The sequence below is a fragment of the Gobio gobio genome (genome assembly GCF_949357685.1).
Source record: "Gobio gobio genome assembly, chromosome: 4".
Lineage (NCBI taxonomy): Eukaryota > Metazoa > Chordata > Actinopteri > Cypriniformes > Gobionidae > Gobio > Gobio gobio.
The window spans coordinates 62,795,712-62,816,235 of NC_137100.1; the positions used below are offsets into that span (position 1 = coordinate 62,795,712).

At 39.9% G+C, this 20,524-nt stretch overlaps 1 protein-coding gene across 1 annotated transcript in view; it reads left to right on the forward strand.

The window, feature by feature from the left end:
• Positions 1–14,189, forward strand: part of ajm1 (apical junction component 1 homolog) — a 33,999-nt gene extending 19,810 nt beyond the window's left edge. Inside the window, exon 2 of the mRNA XM_079815909.1 lies at positions 10,431–14,189. Within this exon, the coding sequence (XP_079672035.1) occupies positions 10,484–13,747 (3,264 nt within the window). The 5' untranslated portion in view covers positions 10,431–10,483 and the 3' untranslated portion in view covers positions 13,748–14,189. The remainder of the gene's footprint in view (positions 1–10,430) is intronic.
• The last annotated feature ends 6,335 nt before the right edge of the window (positions 14,190–20,524 follow it).

The window sequence follows — 20,524 nt, forward strand, 5'->3', positions numbered from 1 at the left end:
ATTATATATATTATGATGTTATGATGAACTATATGCCTTTCTCCACTGACGTTCTATGATGTTCAAAGCGTTTCTAAGGATACTGATTTTTAGAAGGCAGCTTTCTGACTCCAACATGGCGAACATTCGCAACACATTATTAGCTGTTTGATAACAGTCAAGTAAAATCATATTAATTACCGTTATGTTGTAAAGGGCGATACAGTTGTGCAGCGTTTACTACTGTAAAGTTGGCAGAATGGATCTCTGAACTGGTGTGAGTGAGTGGAGGCGGGGCTAATTTGCATATTCACGTATACTAAATGAGGCAATGGTGTAGTGTTGTAGTAGTGTTAATGGTGTAATTCAAGCTATTTTAAGGCATGAAGAATTTTTTTTCATAGGAAAAAAATCATTTAAATATGCAATTTTGGTGATCAAAGATGAGTTTTAAGGGACCTTTATTTGACTGAACTAATTGAATGGCTGAAAACAAAACACGCTATTCGTCTGAAATTCAGTGGTCAAAAAACGTTTGAGCTTGATTTTTCTAAAATGGTAATAATATAATTAACAAGCAAGTGTCTGAACATGTATAAAGGCACAATATCAACTTTGACAGTGCAGTGTTTAATTATTTAAAATGTACAGTATTTGTTTTTAATTTCCTGAAAAGTAGCATTTTTTTCCCCGACCGACAGCAACGATATGTATTGATATCGTATGTATTGTTCTACAAATAGATAACTTGGTCTTGTGAATCATATGAAGAGTGTCTGGGTCTTTTTTTTTATTTAAATATCCCATTTTTAGTAAAGGTGTGTTTCCACCGCAGGAACTTTCCCCAGGAATTAGGGACTTTGGGGTGGTACTCGGTGTGTTTCGACCGCAGGAATCAGGGTCTAAATGAAGTCTCAGGTAAAGATTTCCCCCTCAAAACGGCCCTTCTTTTTTCAGGGGTGGGAAGTTGGGCGCTGAACATGCTGATTGGTTGAGCTCACGCAGCATTTTATTTCAACCTAAAATTTAGTTGCGGTGCGTGCAGTAAGAGTCGTTTACTATTCGAACCAACAATGAAGTTTAAAAAGCACGACCGATGGACCAACGACGAGGTTCAGGCTTTATTAAAGGGTAACTTCAGTGATTTAGCATTAAGCTTTGTATCAGTAGAAACCCTGTAGTATATTTGAATTATGGTACTTTCGCCCCTCATATCCCCCTGAGACGAGAGAATTATGCATTTTATTTCTGGAAAAAAATCCTCCGATGATGCAAATATTGTCATTTTGCATCATCGGAGGATTTCTTGGCCAGAGGCTAAAAACTACAGCCAGTAGAAGGATCTCAAAGAGATCTCACGCACAGAAGGTAAATGCGTGCCGCGGCCTCAGGCATTCATAACAGAGCGGTGCAGAGCAAAGTGAGTGTTTCAACTTTTCAATGAATTCCAATGAAAGTTAAGCTTCCATATGCGTTCAGAAAACGCGCCAGACTGGACACGCGCTGAGAACGACAGCCGCGCTTACCTCAGCTCTGCTCAACTCTTCGTGATGAATGAAATCTGACACGTCTGCGTCTGGACTGCTCTGCTCACACACACTTTATTGAAAAGACACGTTCAGTTTTTAATTGTAGTGTTTATTCTCTAACTGAACGAAATGATTGTATTATTATGAAGATAAAACGACGCTGGAGGCGGTGTAGGGAGTGGCCTCGTAGGGCAGCGAAGCAAGTGCATTCTGGGAGTTGTTGTCTTTCATCCACATGGGACAAAAATACATTTTCTTTCTTTTCTCAGTCTAGAAGGCACCAAATTCAAAAATAATTTCACATTTCTACTGCATAAATGACACAGTTTAAATACACATTCATCTTCCCAGCGCTGAAGTGCCCCTTTAAGTGTATTTGCGGAGTGTTCTTCACGGTACTTTAGATCGCGATGGAAACGCAGACAGCAACAGTTCTCGGGGAAAAAAAGTTCCTGGGACAAATTGTTCCGGGTAATTTTGGTGGAAACGTGGCTTTAGATGCATGAGTACATTTTAAAAGCAGAATGTCTTGCAAACTCGTTTTGTTGGAATTTTTGTGTTGCATCACAAAAACAACAACGGTGCATTTTAAAACCATTATCATGAAAATTTCGTTTTTTCTTCAATTTTTGAGAGGAAATATACCATTTTTAGAGAGATGCATGGGACTACATTTGAAAGCAGAACCTATTGTGGGTCAGAAGTCAGGTTCAGACTTGCAGACTGGATGTTTTCACATGAATTATTGCGTGGCATCGTTTTTGGACCGTGTACATTAGGCCGCTTCGTGACCCGCGGCTCGTCCTCAGGGCATTTTGTGGTCGGTGTTTGACTTGGCCTGATTTCGATTTTATGAGACAAACTCCTGTCATGTTCACGAGTGGAAGTGGATTACAGAGATTAGAGATCGAGGAGCACAGATTGACTGACAGCACAGACGAGACACAAAGACAAGGTCATAGACTGGGAAGCTCGTTGGCTGGGAATATGATGGAATTGTCGGGAGCAGCCGGGATGAACCATCCAGAGCCAGTGTCTTTCTGAATATCCCTTTTTCATGAATGTTAAAAGACCAGAATATATGGCATAAGAATAGTATAATCCCCTAAAAATGTATTCATCATTTTATTTATTGTGAATTATTAGAACGTTTCATTTAAAGATTTATACACATCTTCACATTACAAGAGTAAAATTACAAAGTTATAATTTGATAATAGACTTAAAGGGGACCTATTATACCACTTTATACAAGATGTAATATAAGTCTCAGGTGTCCCCAGAATGTGTCTAAAGTTTCAGCTCAAAATACCCCCCAGATCATTTATTATACCATGCTGTAAATGCCCATTTTTGACTGGAAGGAAAAACATGCAGTTTTTGTGCCTGTATCTTTAAATCCAAATGAGCTACTGCTCCCCGCCCCCCTATGCAGAAGAGGGCGGAGCCTGTACAGCTCGTGGTACTCTGCCAAAAACTAAAACATCAGTTTGGTTTTGATTATCATCTCTATCGCGGTCACACTCAGGTGACATTGCAGTTCTTCATCATCATGAAAGTTTATTATCTGCATTCGTTTTAAAGCCATAACAGTCTAAACTTCTGATATAAGGTTTTCTGAAGCGTCCCTTGAATATTAAACCAAGCTACTATTTCACGTCTTATTGCGCTTTAACTGTCAAATACACACAAGGTTATGTCGAAATTTCTTTCTTGAATGCTGCTGTTAAATGCTCTGGCAAGGAGATAAACATGGTGGACTGTGTACAGCTCACTGAGGGGCGGAGCTATTCAAATAGGGCGGAGTCTGTCCACAGTTGTGGGCGGGGCCTGTACATTGTGACATCACATTGCATAGAAACTGCAAACGGCTAATTCTGAGACACTGCTTATGATTTAAAAAGAGGAGTAGGTGGATTTCTACCAGTATAGGGTGGTTGTGTACACACACTGCCACACACATTTATGTTCAATGTAAAAGTGAATTTTGCATAATAGGTCCCCTTTAAATAAATACCAAGTTGTGTCATCAAACTCTGACGCAGGTTGATGAGTCCTTAATGCAACCTGCTAACAATTACATCGTTAGCTACACGGCACAAGCTGATTGGTTCCTGTTGCATCCGCAGCCAATTCAACATTTAAATAGTTTCCTCTGAAATCCTCCCCCTTCCCCAGCTCCATCTGTATATCACGTTTTCATGTTTTCTACAAACATAATGAAGCAGCACAACTGTCTTCAACAGTTTGTTCAAAAACCTTTAAAAAAATCTTACCGACCCCAAACTTTTGACTCAATAAATTCGACATAATTTGCTTATATTGCAGGTGAAACTTTGGTATGTTAATGAAATTAAAGGACGACTTTTGCACTTATAATCCATTTATCTGTGCAGAGAAGTCTGTCTTATCGAAATGTAGATTAGATGAACATCAGTTCCTCAGGTCGAGACATTGGGTGTCGTCAGATCAGCCTGAACAGATGGTCATTCGTGAGCCTCACAGGAGGGAGACGTTTGTTTTGATGGTGTCTGACATCAATGATTTTTCAGATCGTGACTCATTTGTTACAGTACATCCCATAATCAGTTTATTTTCCCACACCGGCAGTGATGGTTTTCTATTGTCCTCATGTCAAGTGTTTTTTGTACACCGTTTCTGCAGTGGTCGTTTAGCAGCTCAGGCTGCTGGATTGGGAGTTTTTTGTTTCAAAGCCTTTCACAAGACTCCCATTGTCCCCCATATCAAATGGGCTCATTATGCAAAATTAGCGCTGGGCCTTTGGCGTGGAATGGGCCGCATTGGCAGTCCTCACATTAGCATGGAAAGGTTTTATTCAAGGCTGCATTGCATTATGAGACTAGACTGCTATTGATAACACTGAAAAGGGCTCTGATAAGAATTCACATAGAGAAAAAAAAATCTGCGGCTTTACGTTTTAGAAAGACTATGTGCACATGAAATATTGTTTCTCATGCAAAATTATTCAAGCCCACCCCCCATAGACTGCTTTGTGATTTAGGATTAAAAAATATTGATTTTAATCGATTCCCGTTTTGAACAACCGATATATTCTTAAAGGGATTTTTCACTCAAAAATGAATATTCAGTCATTAATTCTTCGCCCTCATGTTGTTCCAAACCCGTAAGACTTTCGTTCATCTTCTGAACAGAAAGCTGAGAGCTTTCTGTCCCTCCATTGACAGCTACGCAACTACCAGTTTAATGCTTCATAAAGAGATCGTAAAAATAATCCATATGATTTGAGTGGTTCAGTCCAAATTTTCTGAAGAGACTCGATCGCTTTATATGATGAACAGATTGAATTTAGGCTTTTTATTCACATATTTTCGTGTCGCAGACCTGGCAACCCTGATATATAGCCTGTTGTTGTGTATGCGAGTGCGTTTCATATATGAATTTCTCTTTAGTCATAGGAATTAACATTTTAGGTTGCAGAAGTGGCATATGCTGTCAGAATATTTTTTTTCCGATTGTCACATTATTTTACAGCTAGATAAAAGTCAGGGCCTGTATTCCTAAAGCTTCTAAGAATCCTCTCAGAAAGCTCCTAATTTACCTTAAAAACTTCTATGTAGGAGTCTTAGCTTAAGAGTGATTCAGGACCGATCTGAGAGCAACTCTGAGCGAGGAAACTCTTTCGGGAAACTTTTATCTTAGTGAGGAGGCGGGGCTGACTTTTGAAGACTGTGATTGGTTGGTTGCCCAAGAAGGGGGAAAAAATAGCTTTTAAGTATCCGCTTGCTAAGCCGTGACATAAGGAACGCCGTTTCTGGGTCCAAGCCTCAACTCGTTTCACTTAAGAATGCCATCGACGGCCGTTTATGAGTGCTATTTATACATATTAAACATCAAACATTTAAAAAAGTTTAACATTTTAAATACTTACAGTCTCTAGGCTCCCAGCGTCACAGACATTAATATTTTAACGATTTATAAAAGATGAATCGCTGTCTGGCCATCTGGAATTTTGGTATGGAGATGACGGTTATGATTATAATTTTTTTGTTTTTGTTTTGCACCACATTGTCTGTTTATATTAGCACCGTTTGTTGTTTTTCTTGTGGTTTGAGATAGAGCGTTTGGACATGGTAGCGCTGCCACATGACGTCAGACTTAACAACCGAATAGAGTCTAGGCTGTATTACTGTACTCTCTCTCTCACATTATATATATATCTAATAAGATCGGTCACAAACATGATCCCTGGACAATCTAATGTGTAGGGTCTTATTAACCTCTTCGCGTTTTGTCCATTTTCTCCGCTGCTAAAGAAACTCTTATGGTGCGTTTACACCAGATGCGAATGAAGCGTTTCGTGCGAGTGATTTACATGTTAAGTCAATGCAAAGACGCGAACAGACATTCTGCGGCGCGATTCGCACGAATGAAACTGTGTGAATTTGAGCGTTTCGGGCAGAATCGCGCAAGTTGACAAATCTGAACTTTGGCGGATAATCACGCCGCGTTAACCAATCAGGAGCTTGCTCTAGTATAGTGACAACAATGAGGACAAATCATGTGTGGATACCTGGAGCTGAACGATACATCTTCATACTTTACAGAAACAGGAATAAAAAGGATCTTGATGAGAAGAAAGTGAGTGAGGACAATCTGGTAAATTGTACAAAAATTACACAATTTGAGCTAAACATAGCCTATTAAGACTACAAGCTAGTTAAAGCCTTCTTTGCTGTATTTTAAAACAATCCATGTCAGCCATTTCGCAACGAGACGAGCCGGCTGGCAGAAGCCCCTCCCATGACACGAATTTGCGTCTGTTGTGAAGTGAATGTCACGTGCGAATGAAGCGAGTAAACTCAAAATGTTCAAGCGTCCAAATACGCGCAAATAGCGTGATTTATTCACACAAGTGGCGTCTGGTGTGAATGCATAGTTAAGCCTCTTAAAAGTCCTCGTCCGTACTCCTAACAATTTTGGACCTTAAGACCTCTTCTAAGGGTTAAGATGCTTTATGGATTACTTTCTTTATTATGATTTTTTCTTTAATTTTAAGAGGAAACGTAGCCTGACAAGCCAGACACATCAAGATGTTGGGTCTGGAAACTCAGCATTGACAGGGCTCAATCCGAGGGGCGGGTTAAACGGTTGTCTTTCAAATTCCCTCTGCATGCAATAGGATAGCGCCATCAACCAAAGCGAAGAAGAAGGTGAAGCCGAGCTAACGTTAGTTGATAGACTTTTGCCGTATCCGGTCAGCAAAACTTCGAACATATATTCTTTTCTTAAGAATGACTTCAGTGCCGTTCTTTGTTCTTTTCTCAAAGAAAAGCTAAACTCCAAGTCTTCCAGAGTCGCGGCCAAAGCCGATTCGAAACACCGCTGTTCGCCAGCTTCTTTGTTTACGTGTAGCACGTGGAACAGCCTCAACTCTGCCATGACATGCCGTCATTATGTTAAGCCCGTCCAGAGTTTGGTTTTTCCAGCTCTCAGGTCTACCGAGAGTTGCTAGACTACACTCGCGGCAAAATAAATTTCTAGGCTAGAGGAAACGCCCACCTTTCTAAGAATTTTCTTAGAATTTTGTCACTAGGAGCTACTCTTTGGATTTCCAGGATGCTTCATGGATAGATCTGTCTAATGTAGTGCATTGTGTATACAGTAAAGAGAAAAGCACCTATATAGAGGAAACATGTGGTGGTAAAGAGGCTCATATGTTTAATAATTCACGTCCATCTGTAGCTCTGCGCTGGGTTAAAAGGGTCAGCTGGCATCAGCAGTAGTGAGACGAGAGGGGAGATGGCACAGTACAGGCACGTTTACACACTTTACAGGCCACGGATAAGCCTCGGCTCCTTTGAGTGCCCTCATTGCTATAGTTGGTGATTTTCACTGAGATGCTGAACAAATGCTCCTGTTAACCTTCATAGCACAACTACACTGGGGGGAAATGGTGTAGGATAAATGTCCTGGCTCTTCCAAGCTTTATAATGGCAGTGACTGTTGGGTAATTTTTGAAGTCCATAAAAGTGCATCTATCCATAATATAACTGCTCCACCCGGCTCCATAATAAAGGCCTTCTGAAGCAAAGCAATGCGTTTATGTAAGAAAAATATCCATATTTTTTTCCGGCGAAAATATGGATATTTTGTGTAAGAAAAATATCCATATTTTCCGGCGAAAATATGGATATCGGAAAGGCGAGATAGTGTAACACCTCTCTTCAAAATGGTTACGCTAGCTGACGAGCGTAACTGGTGTGCAATGTCATCAGACGTAGCGTAAGCATTTTGAACTGTGAGTTCAAACGAACACTTTTCCATAAGTTGCAAAACTCAGATTTTATTCGTCTGAAAGGAGAATGTCATATACACCTAAGATGACTTTAGGGTGAGTAAATCATGGGATGATTTTGGGTGAACTAACTCTTTAAGCCTTGTTTATACTTTGTCTCCGTAGCGTGAGCCTCCGCTGACGGACGAGGCGTTTATACTGTAATACCGTTGTACTATTCTTCGAAACGACAGAGGGCGGCTCAGAGTAATTGTTCTATAAACCATCAAGAAACAGTGGTGAGAAGTAAGGTACACACATGACAATGCTTACTTTAGTACACTTCATCAAAAACACATTACAGTAAACCTCGCGATTATTACTTGTTGTGACATTAGAAGAAAATATATGGATATGAGAACATGCATGTATACTGAATTAACAATCTCTATTTCATTTATCTTTTCATTTAGTTTCATGAACTTTATAAGACATGGACCTTTATGTTCATTAAAACGGCTTATTATGCTATTGTAGGCATTTTGTAAATATAAGGAACTAATTTAGACACGCAAACTGGGTGCCAGTGTGGTGAGATGTACATGCTCGGCCAAAATTCGCCTCGAAGTCGTGCATCTTCAGATGTGGAACCGTGTGGAAAATAAAAAAATCCCCAGCACACCACCAAGCGAAATGGGGTCTCACGCACTACCGCCCACTCCGTGATGATGTCATTTTTGCACTTTTTAAACCAAGCTTTATGCATTACTCAAAGTTATGTTCAAGCATCTTGTTGACTGTATAACTAACTTTAACTTTTATCACGTCAAGAATCTACAGCAAGATTGCATTTCTTGGTTTGTAAAAGAGACTTCCTTTCATCATCGCCAATTTATCCTACAATTACATTTAATTATTTTTTATGAACGAATGATGCAATTCCAAATCAGTTGATATACAAGGACAAGACATTATCTTGCATGCACTCAACTCTAATGACTATAGTCCTATTCGGACAGGACTAGTTTTGTAGGGGGACGTTAGAAAATTTCGTGTTTTACAGACATACTTTGCGATTTTAATCCCGCCCGTCTCTGCCAAGTCTGCGTTTTTCTCACACAATCTCGCTATAAATTCCAGGGTACACTCAACAGTCCTCTGAGAAATCGAATCCCGCCCGAAAGTGAATGTCTGTGATTGCAGATATTGTATTATTGTGACATTTCTCCTCGTGTTTTTTGTGCTACTGTTTGTGCACCAATTTTTGGCATGCTTTCATTTAATTTCAATATGGATGGTACTAGATACTAGATTTCTCCTGAAGTTTACTTAAATAGGTTTTTTATAATAAATTAAAATTAAAACATAAAAAAAAACATGCATCATGCGTGATTCATGCAAGCACTTCTGCAACGGCCACATTCACAATCCCACCTCTGAAATAAACACAGAGATGTTAGTCCCGCCCGAATCAGTGCATGAACTCAGAGGTCGAGTGATAAGAATTGTCCCATCCAAATAGGGGCTTATGCGTATGTTGTCACACAGCGGGTGTTCCATACAAATGCAGTTACTCGATTGTGCGAGACGATGTGAAAAGCTGCCAGACAAATGCTCTGTGCGTAAGCAGCGTCTGGGGATAGTAATGTTTGTAGAGGTGCCAGTTCCTCCTTTACATAATGCCTGTCGTAGAAACACGATTTGATTTAGCTGAATCTGATAAACTTAGCAGTAGGGAGTGTGTAGGAGGTCTTGAATACTATTTAATCTCCTTTTTACAAGAAAACAGACATTTGCGATGTGGAACTAAATGTGAATTGAAGTGTTTGTGTAACACGCCTGAAAAGGGAGAAAATAATTAACGAAGTAACGACACGGATATAGTGCTTCCTCAATGGTGGTTCAATTGAATCTTTAATGTCTACATGCATTATTTCAGTTGTGTCCTCTACAACACTGCAGGAACTTTGTACAATACCATTCTTCATGACAAATGATGTTTAGACAAGTTGTCTAAAAGCCTTCAAAGAGCCTAATATAGACTCAAGACACTATTTCTGTCCTGCCTTCAACCAGCAGATTTCAATTGATGAAAGCTGAATATGAAACCAAGCATAAGAAAAAAGGTTTTTATTTACATAAGTGTTCTTAAGTGATTTACCATTCCAAGACATTTCGAAGGTGAAAAGAAGGGCTTTTGTATTAGGGATTCAGTGCAATTCTGTTGCGCCCTCACAGTGTATGTACTATAATGGTTATGAGATGATGTTGTTGCCAGGGGAAACATCATCCTCTGGCAACCATATCCAATTCACTCACATACATCCTGCCAACTTATTTTGCTGAACAACGCAATGCAGTTGAAGCCATTCAGAATCAGAAATGAGTGTATTTGCCAAGTACATCTGCACTGAATTGTTGCATGAGTTACTTCCCAAGGTTGCCTATGCTATACTAATCAAACAAAAACGAACAATGTGGGGCTATAAAATACTAAATATTATGCATTAATTGTTGACTATAAAATTTAGGCTATAGTATTGTGTTTTTGTGGTCATCATCCAGTTCCCCATTTCATGCTTAGAATTACAGTGTACTTCAACAGTTTTGATTGCAACTTGTACAATATAAAACTAATCCTGTTTTGTTTCCTCCCTCTCTTGCAGGGAACCTTAACCTAAACGAATTTAATGGGGGAAATTAGAAGAGTCTCATTAAGATGACACGCACAGATCCACCTGACATATTAGGATCAACTGCGTATCAAGATGTCAAAGTGAATTCCCTCTCGACCCACTCCAAAGCCTGTCATCCCTCAAAACAATGTGATTCCCCATCCATCAGCAAACTGGAGAACACTCGAAAAAGCAAAAAGAGGCACTGCCGTAGCTTTGACACTGAGTCTATGGACAAACTCCGATATCATACAATAGCAATGGAGTACCCACACCGAAGGGCTGAAAGGTACGCGGCCAATCCAGAGGTTACCTGGAATGCCTTAGGTCGCCAACAAGGTCATCGATTTTCTTCCCCAGATATATTTAGCTACCGTCTCACCTCCCAGCCAATGACTGCTGAGATGCCTGGTGAAATTGCTGTGACAGAACAAAAGAGGAGGACTAGATCTAGAAGTGCCTCGCGTGTTCAGACCAGCCTAACTCCTGTATCATTTGATGGTTCTCCTCCAGTGGCAAGGAGGGGCCGGGAAGCTCAAAGGGCACATAAAAACACTCAGCCAAGGCCAGAAGTTTCCCCAAGAAGAGAGTCTTCCTATGCTGCCACACGGGCACATGTGAACGAAGTACACCCCATCAAACTGCAGCCGCAGAGGAGTGATACAAGCAGATATTCCCCTTTATATGTGTCTGAAGGCCTTGATGAAGGAAGGCCGGAGAAACCTGCAACTAGTCCTCATGTTCGATGCCGGGTGGACATCAAACCAGATGAGTCGGCCATGCAGCAAGGTGGCCAAAAGGCAGCTACACCCCATGTGGACATACCTTGGCAGAAGTATCCTAGCAGTGGCAGTCGGAGTCTGACAGTGCCTCGCCATTTCTCCACTTCGAGGACACCAACTCCCACTGAATCGTTCACGGGAGAGTACAGACAGGCGTACCAGTATTCACAAAGTATGCCAAACAGCTACATGCAGCCTATGGAGATCCCTTTACAAAAGGTGGCCTCACCACGGGAGCCAAGGGAACACTATGGACGGGAAAGAAGGGCTCATTCAAGCCCCAACGTGCCAACTAAATTCTTCTATGCAGAGGATTTGGGGAAGTATGGATCCTCAGCTCCATCAAGGACTTATTATCAAGATGACCGATACAGCATTCCAAGCCAACCCTACTCACCTAAAGTACAATATGTACAAGATCCAAGGACTCACATTGTTCATACTGTACCTGCCCGGACATATTTCTCAGAAATTGACCACTACCATTACTCTGGACAGTCTGCGTATCCTAAACACTATGCTGCAAGTGAGCCAGGGGCGTATATAATACAGACACCTCCAGCAAGGACTTACTATGGCAATGACCCAAGGACATATCAGATTCAAACAGCCCCTCCTCGGATCTTCTACATGGCCGACCCCTACACGCCACCAATGGAGCATCATATTCCTGCAAGGGCATATTACACAGAGGGAAGACGGCATGCACGTGTGGTACAGCCACAATCAGAGGACTGGTATGGCTCAGAGGTATCCGGCTACTCTAGCCATTACCCTTCCTCATATGTCTCACAGGTTACTCCCACAAAAGTCAGACAAGAGCCAAAGGTCACAACTTGGTATGCTAACCCATGCATGGAGCCAACAAGAACCGTAACAGACCCAAGACCATACTCAAGATCTTGGGATAACATCCTCGATACCGACGTAGAGAGGGAACAGCCCGTACCTCGAGGGAAAAGTGATGAGAATCTTCTTTGTCAGGGGATGCAAACTTCAAGTGAAAGACCAAAACCTGTGGTTGTCAACCTTTCCAGCTCACCAAGGCGTTATGCTGCACTGTCCTTATCTGAAAACTCTTTGATTGACAAAAGTCCAACTGAGGCCAGGAGCTCTTCAAGTAAGCTGTGGTTTGTCACACCTGAAATTACCATCACAGATAATGATATCAGACCAAGCAATCTTAGTAAATCAGAAGCACGCTCTGCAAGTTGGGATGTGCTGGATTCAAAAAGTGCCCCAAATCAAGAAGCCCCTCAACGTGAAGCAAAATCTACCAAAGAGAAAACGCATGGCAGCACATCCCTACAGCAAAGCTTAGAGCAGCTTGATGAGCTTCTAGCTGACCTTGTCGTTGATTACAAGCCTCCAGCCAGGACCAGCGAGGAACTGCTTGATCAACTCAAAAAGCTCATTGATGAAGAAGAAGCAGTATCTTCAGCAAGAAAGGACTCAACGGCAGGATCTGAAAGTGGCATGCCCCTTGACAAACAACCCACTTCGATAAAAATAGATCCTGACGCACTAAGAGACACTGATGGGAGTTGTGATGGGCTGAGAAGTACCGAAGAGTGCTCTCCTGACCAGAGTCCAGATGAGGACGACACGATGATGTGTTCAAACAATAAATGCCGTCGGACTGAGACCTTGTTTAACGCCTGCCTCTACTTTAAATCCTGCCACAGCTGCTATACTTACTACTGCTCTCGCAACTGTCGCCGCGAAGACTGGGATGTGCACAAGGAGAGCTGCCTCTATGGGCGAATCGGTAGTGTGTGTCGCCACGTTATTAAGCACTGTCGAGAAACCGCAGAGGTCCACAAAGCTTTCTCCCGTATAGCCAAAGTGGGATACCTGTCTCGGGGCAGGGGTGTCCTGTTTTTGGGATTTCCAAATCCGGCTTCATCCACAAGTTTCCTTCAGTTTGGACTAGAAAGTATGCTCATGTCGCCAACGTACTTATCTCTCCGTGAGCTGGAGAGCTTCAAAGATAACCTTGGGGAATATTGCAAGGAGCTCCAAGAGGCGGGAAAGGAATATGACCCTAATGAATGTTTTCTCTTGAATGTATCCATCGCTGTTGGTGACCAAGTGCCTGACGGACCATCGCCAAGGGTCCAAGCCCCAACCGTCAGGAAATTTGCCAAGATTGCTCTCGCTTCCTACAGCCCAGAAAAGAAGGTCCATCGGAAGGAAAGTGACATGGAGACGTTGATCCTGACCCCACCGCCAGGCATGGCTGACATTGACAAGGAAGGTGAGGAGGGAAGGAAAGCCAGGGAGATCTGCTTCATCAACATTCAGCGAGAGTTGAGGATACGTGGGGTGTTTCTTCGCCACGAGTATCCCAATGTCTACCAAAAACTCTGCGAGTTTGTTGAGAGCAACAGGAGGTTCACGCCCACTACTATTTACCCTATTGATAAAAGGACCGGCAAGCAGTTTATGTGCATGATAATGGCAGCCTCTGAGCCACGAACTTTAGACTGGGTAGCCAACCCACATCTCCTAGATGACATTATTTAAACAAGTGCACCTTTTATATATTAAAGCATAGATCTCACTATAGTACATATCTAAATATATCAAGCTTATTTGTTATACATGTTTGTAGATATGTATTTTGTTAATGGAAAAAAAAAGTGTATTCATGTCTGCAAGGTCAGTATTATTCAATGTTGGAATATTGCCCATCAGATGTTGAATATGAGTAACTCACATAATTTCGTTTTTCATTGACTTCTAGTCGCAGCTTTTGTTTATTTATGCTTCACTGGCAATTACTGCCCTCCCGTTTCTTTGTAGCAATTCTCTTTTGATATTCTTTTATTGTTCATGAAAAGAGAGAGAAAAAAAAACTATCTTCTATTTATTTTAGCAAACTACAGAATTATGTACTTATTTACTTCAGAGCTGAATATTTTTTCCTATGCAAAAAAAAAAAAAAAAAAAGCCAACACTGTCCCGCAAAAATGTTGAAAATGGTTTGGCTCAAGAAATATGGTACTATCTCTTAAAAAAAAAAAAACGTGTATTTTTATTGGTATGTTAAATACAGGCATTATAGTATATGAATTATATTATATGAATTATATTATATTATTAACATACTGTTAGTGATTTTGTGATTGGCACAAACTTAAAGAGGAACTTAATAATGCAGAGTAGAATCACAGTAGGACTGTGGATTATCCATGGTCTATTAAATGTACTACTTTGAGGAACGGCTTTAATTAAAAAGAGAGCTGCTTAGAATCAAGCAACACCTAGAATTTTGTGCTCCAACCTGGTAAACTCATTTTCGTAAATGGTTTGTTATTTAGCTTTCAATTTAATGAAGTAATTGGTGCTTTTTCTGTATGGTTAGTAGAATTACTTGAGCAATAATGAACTTGAAAACAAAACCTGGAAAATATTGGTATCAGTGATGTGCTGCACATTAGGTGTTGGCCTGTACTGTTCCCTCAGAAACACTGTGAAATGAGTTATCTATTTTAATGCGTGTCACTGATAGAGTTTCCTTGTGATCACCTATTAGGCTTGGAAATATTTTAGTAGTAGTTAAGATTATGAGGGGATATGCGATGCGAATGTAGTTTCGTCTCTAGAAAAATGGAATCAGAGTTGCTGTATGGTACATTGGTTATTAAGCTTGGAAAAATAGTATATATTTTTTTTGTGGTATTGTTTTCACCATCAATGCAACGTGTGGAAGCAAAACGGCACTGATTCTTGAGCTACTGCACAAAATGGCCCACATTTTTATCTACCATTAGTTTGTTTTACGTTGCCCTGTTAATAGCTAGCAACACCAGAAAAACTATTAATAGATCCACGCAAAAACAAAATGTCAAGCATGTCAGATTTCTGTCAACAGATGGAATATACAGCCTTTTAAAACCATCCTGTATTATCAATGACTTTTTACAGTGTAATGCTAGATGTGTCATATAAAAAGTATTTGACCTAACAGTACACAGTCGTGTTGACACCAGCATTTAAACAGCCAATCATAAAGAAATACCTCTGAAATGATATAGAACAAATCCAAAGTAATTAATTCCTTGGCACATTCCAGTTGTGTAGCCTGTTTTGTCCCAGTACTCAAGAATTAGTGAGCTGATGCCGGTAAAATGTAGTCTTTAGTCTTTGCAAGTCCGAAACGGGTTTTTCCTCCTTGAGTTTCCTAGTTATACTTTGCTCGACAAATCTGTTCACTGCTTTACTTGATGAATTCCTGTCATAGCACAACCCTGTCTGAACTCAGAACAGTTATAGCACACTTTCCAGGTGATTTTGCCCAGATGAGTGTAAATATACAGTGGTAAACCGAAAGAAAGGATTGCATGTGATTCTATTTTTTCTATCTCATTACATTAATATAGCCTAATCAACCTGCCTGAATATTTGAAAATATGCTGTATATGAGGGATAAAGTATATAGTAAAATATATGAGTATAAGTATATATATATATATATATATATATATATATATATATATATATATATATATATATATATATATATATATATATATATATATATATATATATATATATATATATATATATATATATATATATATATATATATATATATATATATATATATATATATATATATATATATATATATATATATATATAGTAGGAGTGGTATTTTCAAGATCAATGTGTCAACCATTGCTGTTATGCTGAAAACAACAGACAAAGACACGGTCTCACAGAAAACAAACAAACTCAAGCTTGAATAAAAAAAGATGTGTCTTTAAAAGATTGTTTCTGTTGTCCTATAATGCAACTTGTGTCAATGTAATGGCTCCACCATGTGGTGTGTTAGAGGATTTACCTTTCCTGATCTTTTCCACCTTGGATCCCATGCAACAGTCCATTTCATTTTTACAGATCTGTAATAAATAGTTTTCATCTGTCATTATTTATACATTGGGACTTTTTTTTTCCAATAACAATTCCTTTTCTCCTTTTGAAATGGCTGATGTCACTCATGTCTCAATGTTTAACCTCCAGAGGGAAGCAAGGCACAAGATAACATCCTTTGATGTTTGCATAAATATTTAAAGGCAGGGTAGGTGATTTTTTCCAGGAACATTAACATTTTATTTGTATTTTTATATCAATCACCAAGTGGTCTAAATGTATTCATATGTAGTCCTAAATTGTCTTTGGAAGGCATAGGACCACACAATGTTCATCTAATACGATGTCCTACCTACCTATCACAGGGACAAGTGGATTTTTTGAGGGCAAGGGAAAAATTATTTTACTTGCCCGACGGACAAGTATCCTGGTTAAAACGTCAAAACAAAAAATAACCAGGGAATCACCAAAGTGCAATAATGATTCTTTATTCAGTAAGTGCAAGTGGAGATCGATAGTGGATAATATAAAACAAACTGTTAACAAGGTTGTGCTGTTGAGGCTCGCGCAGCCTCTCGAGGAGAAAATCGAAAACAAATGAGCGCCGCTCATACAAAGTAACTCAGTTAACATACACGGTTAAAATTGTGTAGTTTTTATATTTATAACATATGATACAGTTAAGCAACATCACACAAACCATTTCCATCACGACTGAAAATGACACTGATTTCATACGCCAGTTCCATAAACAATTAAGTCACTTACATTTTAGATGTAATATGGACTGTTTTTGTTCTATTTCAGCAGCGAAAACAAAGATCACAACAGAAACATAACATCTCACAGCAACAGCATGTTACTGAATGAATCAGCCGTTTGAACGAATCGACTCAATGACTCGCTCATTAAGACGGTCACCTGCTGCCACCTACAGGTGGTTTAGTTTCATCTTTCCAACATTTCTTATTTGTATATTCAAAAATATTTAAAATAATCTCATAACATTATTTAATGCAGTTGTACATTTTCAGTGTAAATTATTTAATTTGATTGGTAACAGCCTATAGTGTCTTATTCTAATTTAATTTATAGATCAAATTTAAAAATATAAAATGAAAGCTGAAGCATAGCCTATATTTAATAAGATTATGGAAAAATACCCTTTATAACAAGGTAAAAATATCACAAATATGCATATTTAAATATGTCAAAGCTGATTGAACACTGCTGAGAATAATGCTTCAGAATAGATTATATTTACAAAAAAAAAAATCCGGACAAGCTAATTTTTTACCCGGACAAGCATGTGAACAGGCTTAATGTCGAGCCCTGTATCATATGTACTTTCACATCACACGTCATCAGCGCATTTCATGCTATGCAGGGTTAAGGCCATTACATACTCAGCAAGAACAGAGAAAAAAGTTCTTGCTCCGAGAACAAAATGACGTAATTTTGTTCTTGCAGCCCTGGTTTGGGAGTTCTTGCAGCTCGTTCTCGACACATCATCTGAGCAGAACTTTTTTCTTGTGGGTGTCCGAGAACTATTGTGTGATTGGTCATAAATTTAAAGTGGGCGGGGTTAATACAGAGAAATGTAAATGTGCGACGGCACCTGCTGTTCTCGTGAAGTATGGAATGTCCTGGCCAGAACGAACTTTGTTCTTGCCACCTCAAGAAATCGAACACATTTCTTTGTACTTGTGGAGTAGGCTATGTACCAAGCTTTAGACATCAGTCACAGAGCACCGTAGCCGCATTTTACAGTTCCTCCTGAATCAAAATATGAGCTTATGCTGTGTTACCACCATAACTACTGTTATTTGGAAGAGATGGCAACCTGTGACGTTATACAATAGACTGTAAAAAAAAATGGACGACGCACCTTCACTCTCTTCCATTGTAGCCGCCAATGTCCGAATATGGCACTGACATCTTGGAGCCCGAGTCCACACAGTAGTGAGTGTGAAGTGGAGCCCCGCCCACACTCCTGCTGAATCGGTTTGTATAGTTTACTGCAGAACAACTCATTATTTCAGTGTGAAATAAACAGTTATGGACATGTAGAAATTAAAGTTTAAAGGGTTAGTTCACCCAAAAATGAAAATAATGTCATTTATTACTCACCCTCATGCCGTTCCACACCTGTAAGACCTTCAGAACACAAATGAAGACATTTTTGTTGAAATCCGAAGGCTCAGTGAGGCCTGCATAGCCAGCAATGAAATTTCCTCTCAAGATCCATTAATGTACTAAAAACATATTTACATCAGTCCATGTGAGTACAGTGGTTCAATATAAATATTATAAAGCAACGAGGATATTTTTGGTGCGCCAAAAAAACTAAATAATAACTTATATAGTGATAACCTATTTAAAAACAATGCTTCATGAAGCTTCGGAGCGTTATGAACAGTGTTGGGGGTAACGCATTACAAGTAACTTGAGTTACGTAATAATATTACTTTTTCCAAGTAACTAGTAAAGTAACGCATTACTTTTCAAATTTACAACAAAACATCTGAGTTACTTTTTTTAAAAAGTAAAGCAAGTTACTTTTTCGCATTAATTTGACTGACGGCTCTCCTGCCCCCATGTTGAGAAAAATAAGTGCAGAGGTGTGTGTGTGAACATGAGGGTTATTGTAGTTCTAGACTAAATGTGAGCATTTATTTATCTCACTTGCACAATAAAGATTCTGTACTCCTCAAAATGAATAAAATCAGTCAAATGCAAAATCAGAGTACTATGCAAACCTCCAATAACTAAATGTTAAATAAAACAACCTATTTTATGCATTTAATCTTCCTTTATATTTAATTTACCAATGTCTTGCTGTTGACCTTTGTTGACCATTTTTTGTTTATATTGGTAAAACTTTTTTCTCCTGCATCCTATTCTACCATTATCCAGAGCTGCGCCCTCTACTGGTCATGCGTCAATTTGCATTTTTACCTCAGCCTGGAGCTTATTATTTCAATTTTGGTATGAAGAGGTCTTTACCGTTGCACACAAATATTACTTTTTTACAAAATCAATCCCAGCCCAGGTGAGAAAAAGTAACGCAACGCATTACTTTTCTTAAAAAGTAACTAAGTAACTCAATTAGTTACTTTTTAAGGGAGTAACGCAATATTGTAATGCATTACTTTTCAAAGTAACTTTCCCCAACACTGGTTATGAATCAGCGGTTCGGAGCGTCAAAGTCACATGATTTTGGCGGTTTGACACGCGATCCAAATCATGATTCGACACACACTGATTTATAACGCTCCGAAGCTTCATGAAGCAGTGTTTTGAGACTTACGGGTATGGAACGCCATGAGGGTGAGTAATAAATGACATTATTTTCATTTTTTGGGTGAACTAACCCATTAAGCTCCAATCTACTCCCGAAAAAAGTCCTGTGCTGTGTCCCAATTCGCCTACTGATACTAAGACCTAAAAGTATGTACTCTTTTTGTGGAGAAAAAGTACATACTTTTGAGTGTGTAGCAGAAGAGTATGCAAGCTTTGGGACATACTACTTCATCATCTTTAACGGACTCTGTTGCTTAGTTACATGCATCCCCTCACCGTTTAAACTGCCCTGTCAATCATCGTCACAGTTCAAATCCTCCACATTCAATTTAATTTCCTACTGTATCGGAGGTTAATGTAGTAGCACTTTGATCTGCCATTCGTGGGTCTTTAATGCCGAGACTCCCCTCATGTATTTGCAGTTTAAATATAATGATGGATTTAAAAGTTAATGGCCAAACGTATCATTACAAAAGTTCTCAATGCACTGCAGGTGAAATATAATGTGGATAATATTGAATAAATATCTTTTCGCCAGGTTAAAATACTGATAATTGCTCACTCAAACCCCTTTATCTAACCCTCTCTACTTAACCGTCGGACTCGCATAACTGTCATGTTTGTTTTACCCCAATGGCATCCAAGATGTCCATGTCTTTTTTCTTCAGTGGAAAAGAAATTACCTCTCCTTGAACTGTCACCTTATCGTGGTGAAGAGGTTTGAGTACCCGAATGATCCTGGGAGCTATGTTGTCTGGGGCTATATGCCCCTGGTAGGGTCTCCAAAGGCAAACAGGTCCTTGGTGATGGGCCAGACTAAAAACAGTTCACAAACCCTTTATGACTACAATTACATCAAGGACCGACATGTCGCCCGGCATGGCGCAGCCGGGGCCCCACCCTGGAGCCAGGCCCGGGGTTGGGGCTCGTATGCGAACGCCTGGTGGCCGGGCCTCCCCCCCTCCTTCAGCCCGAGGGAGTGACGTGGCGCCGCCCTCCTGTGGGCTCACCACCAGCAGGAGGGAGCGTAAGGGGCCGGTGCATAGTGGATCGGGCGACAGTCGAAGGCGAGGCCCCCGACGACCCGATCTCTGGACATGGAATCTGGCTTTAGGGACGTGG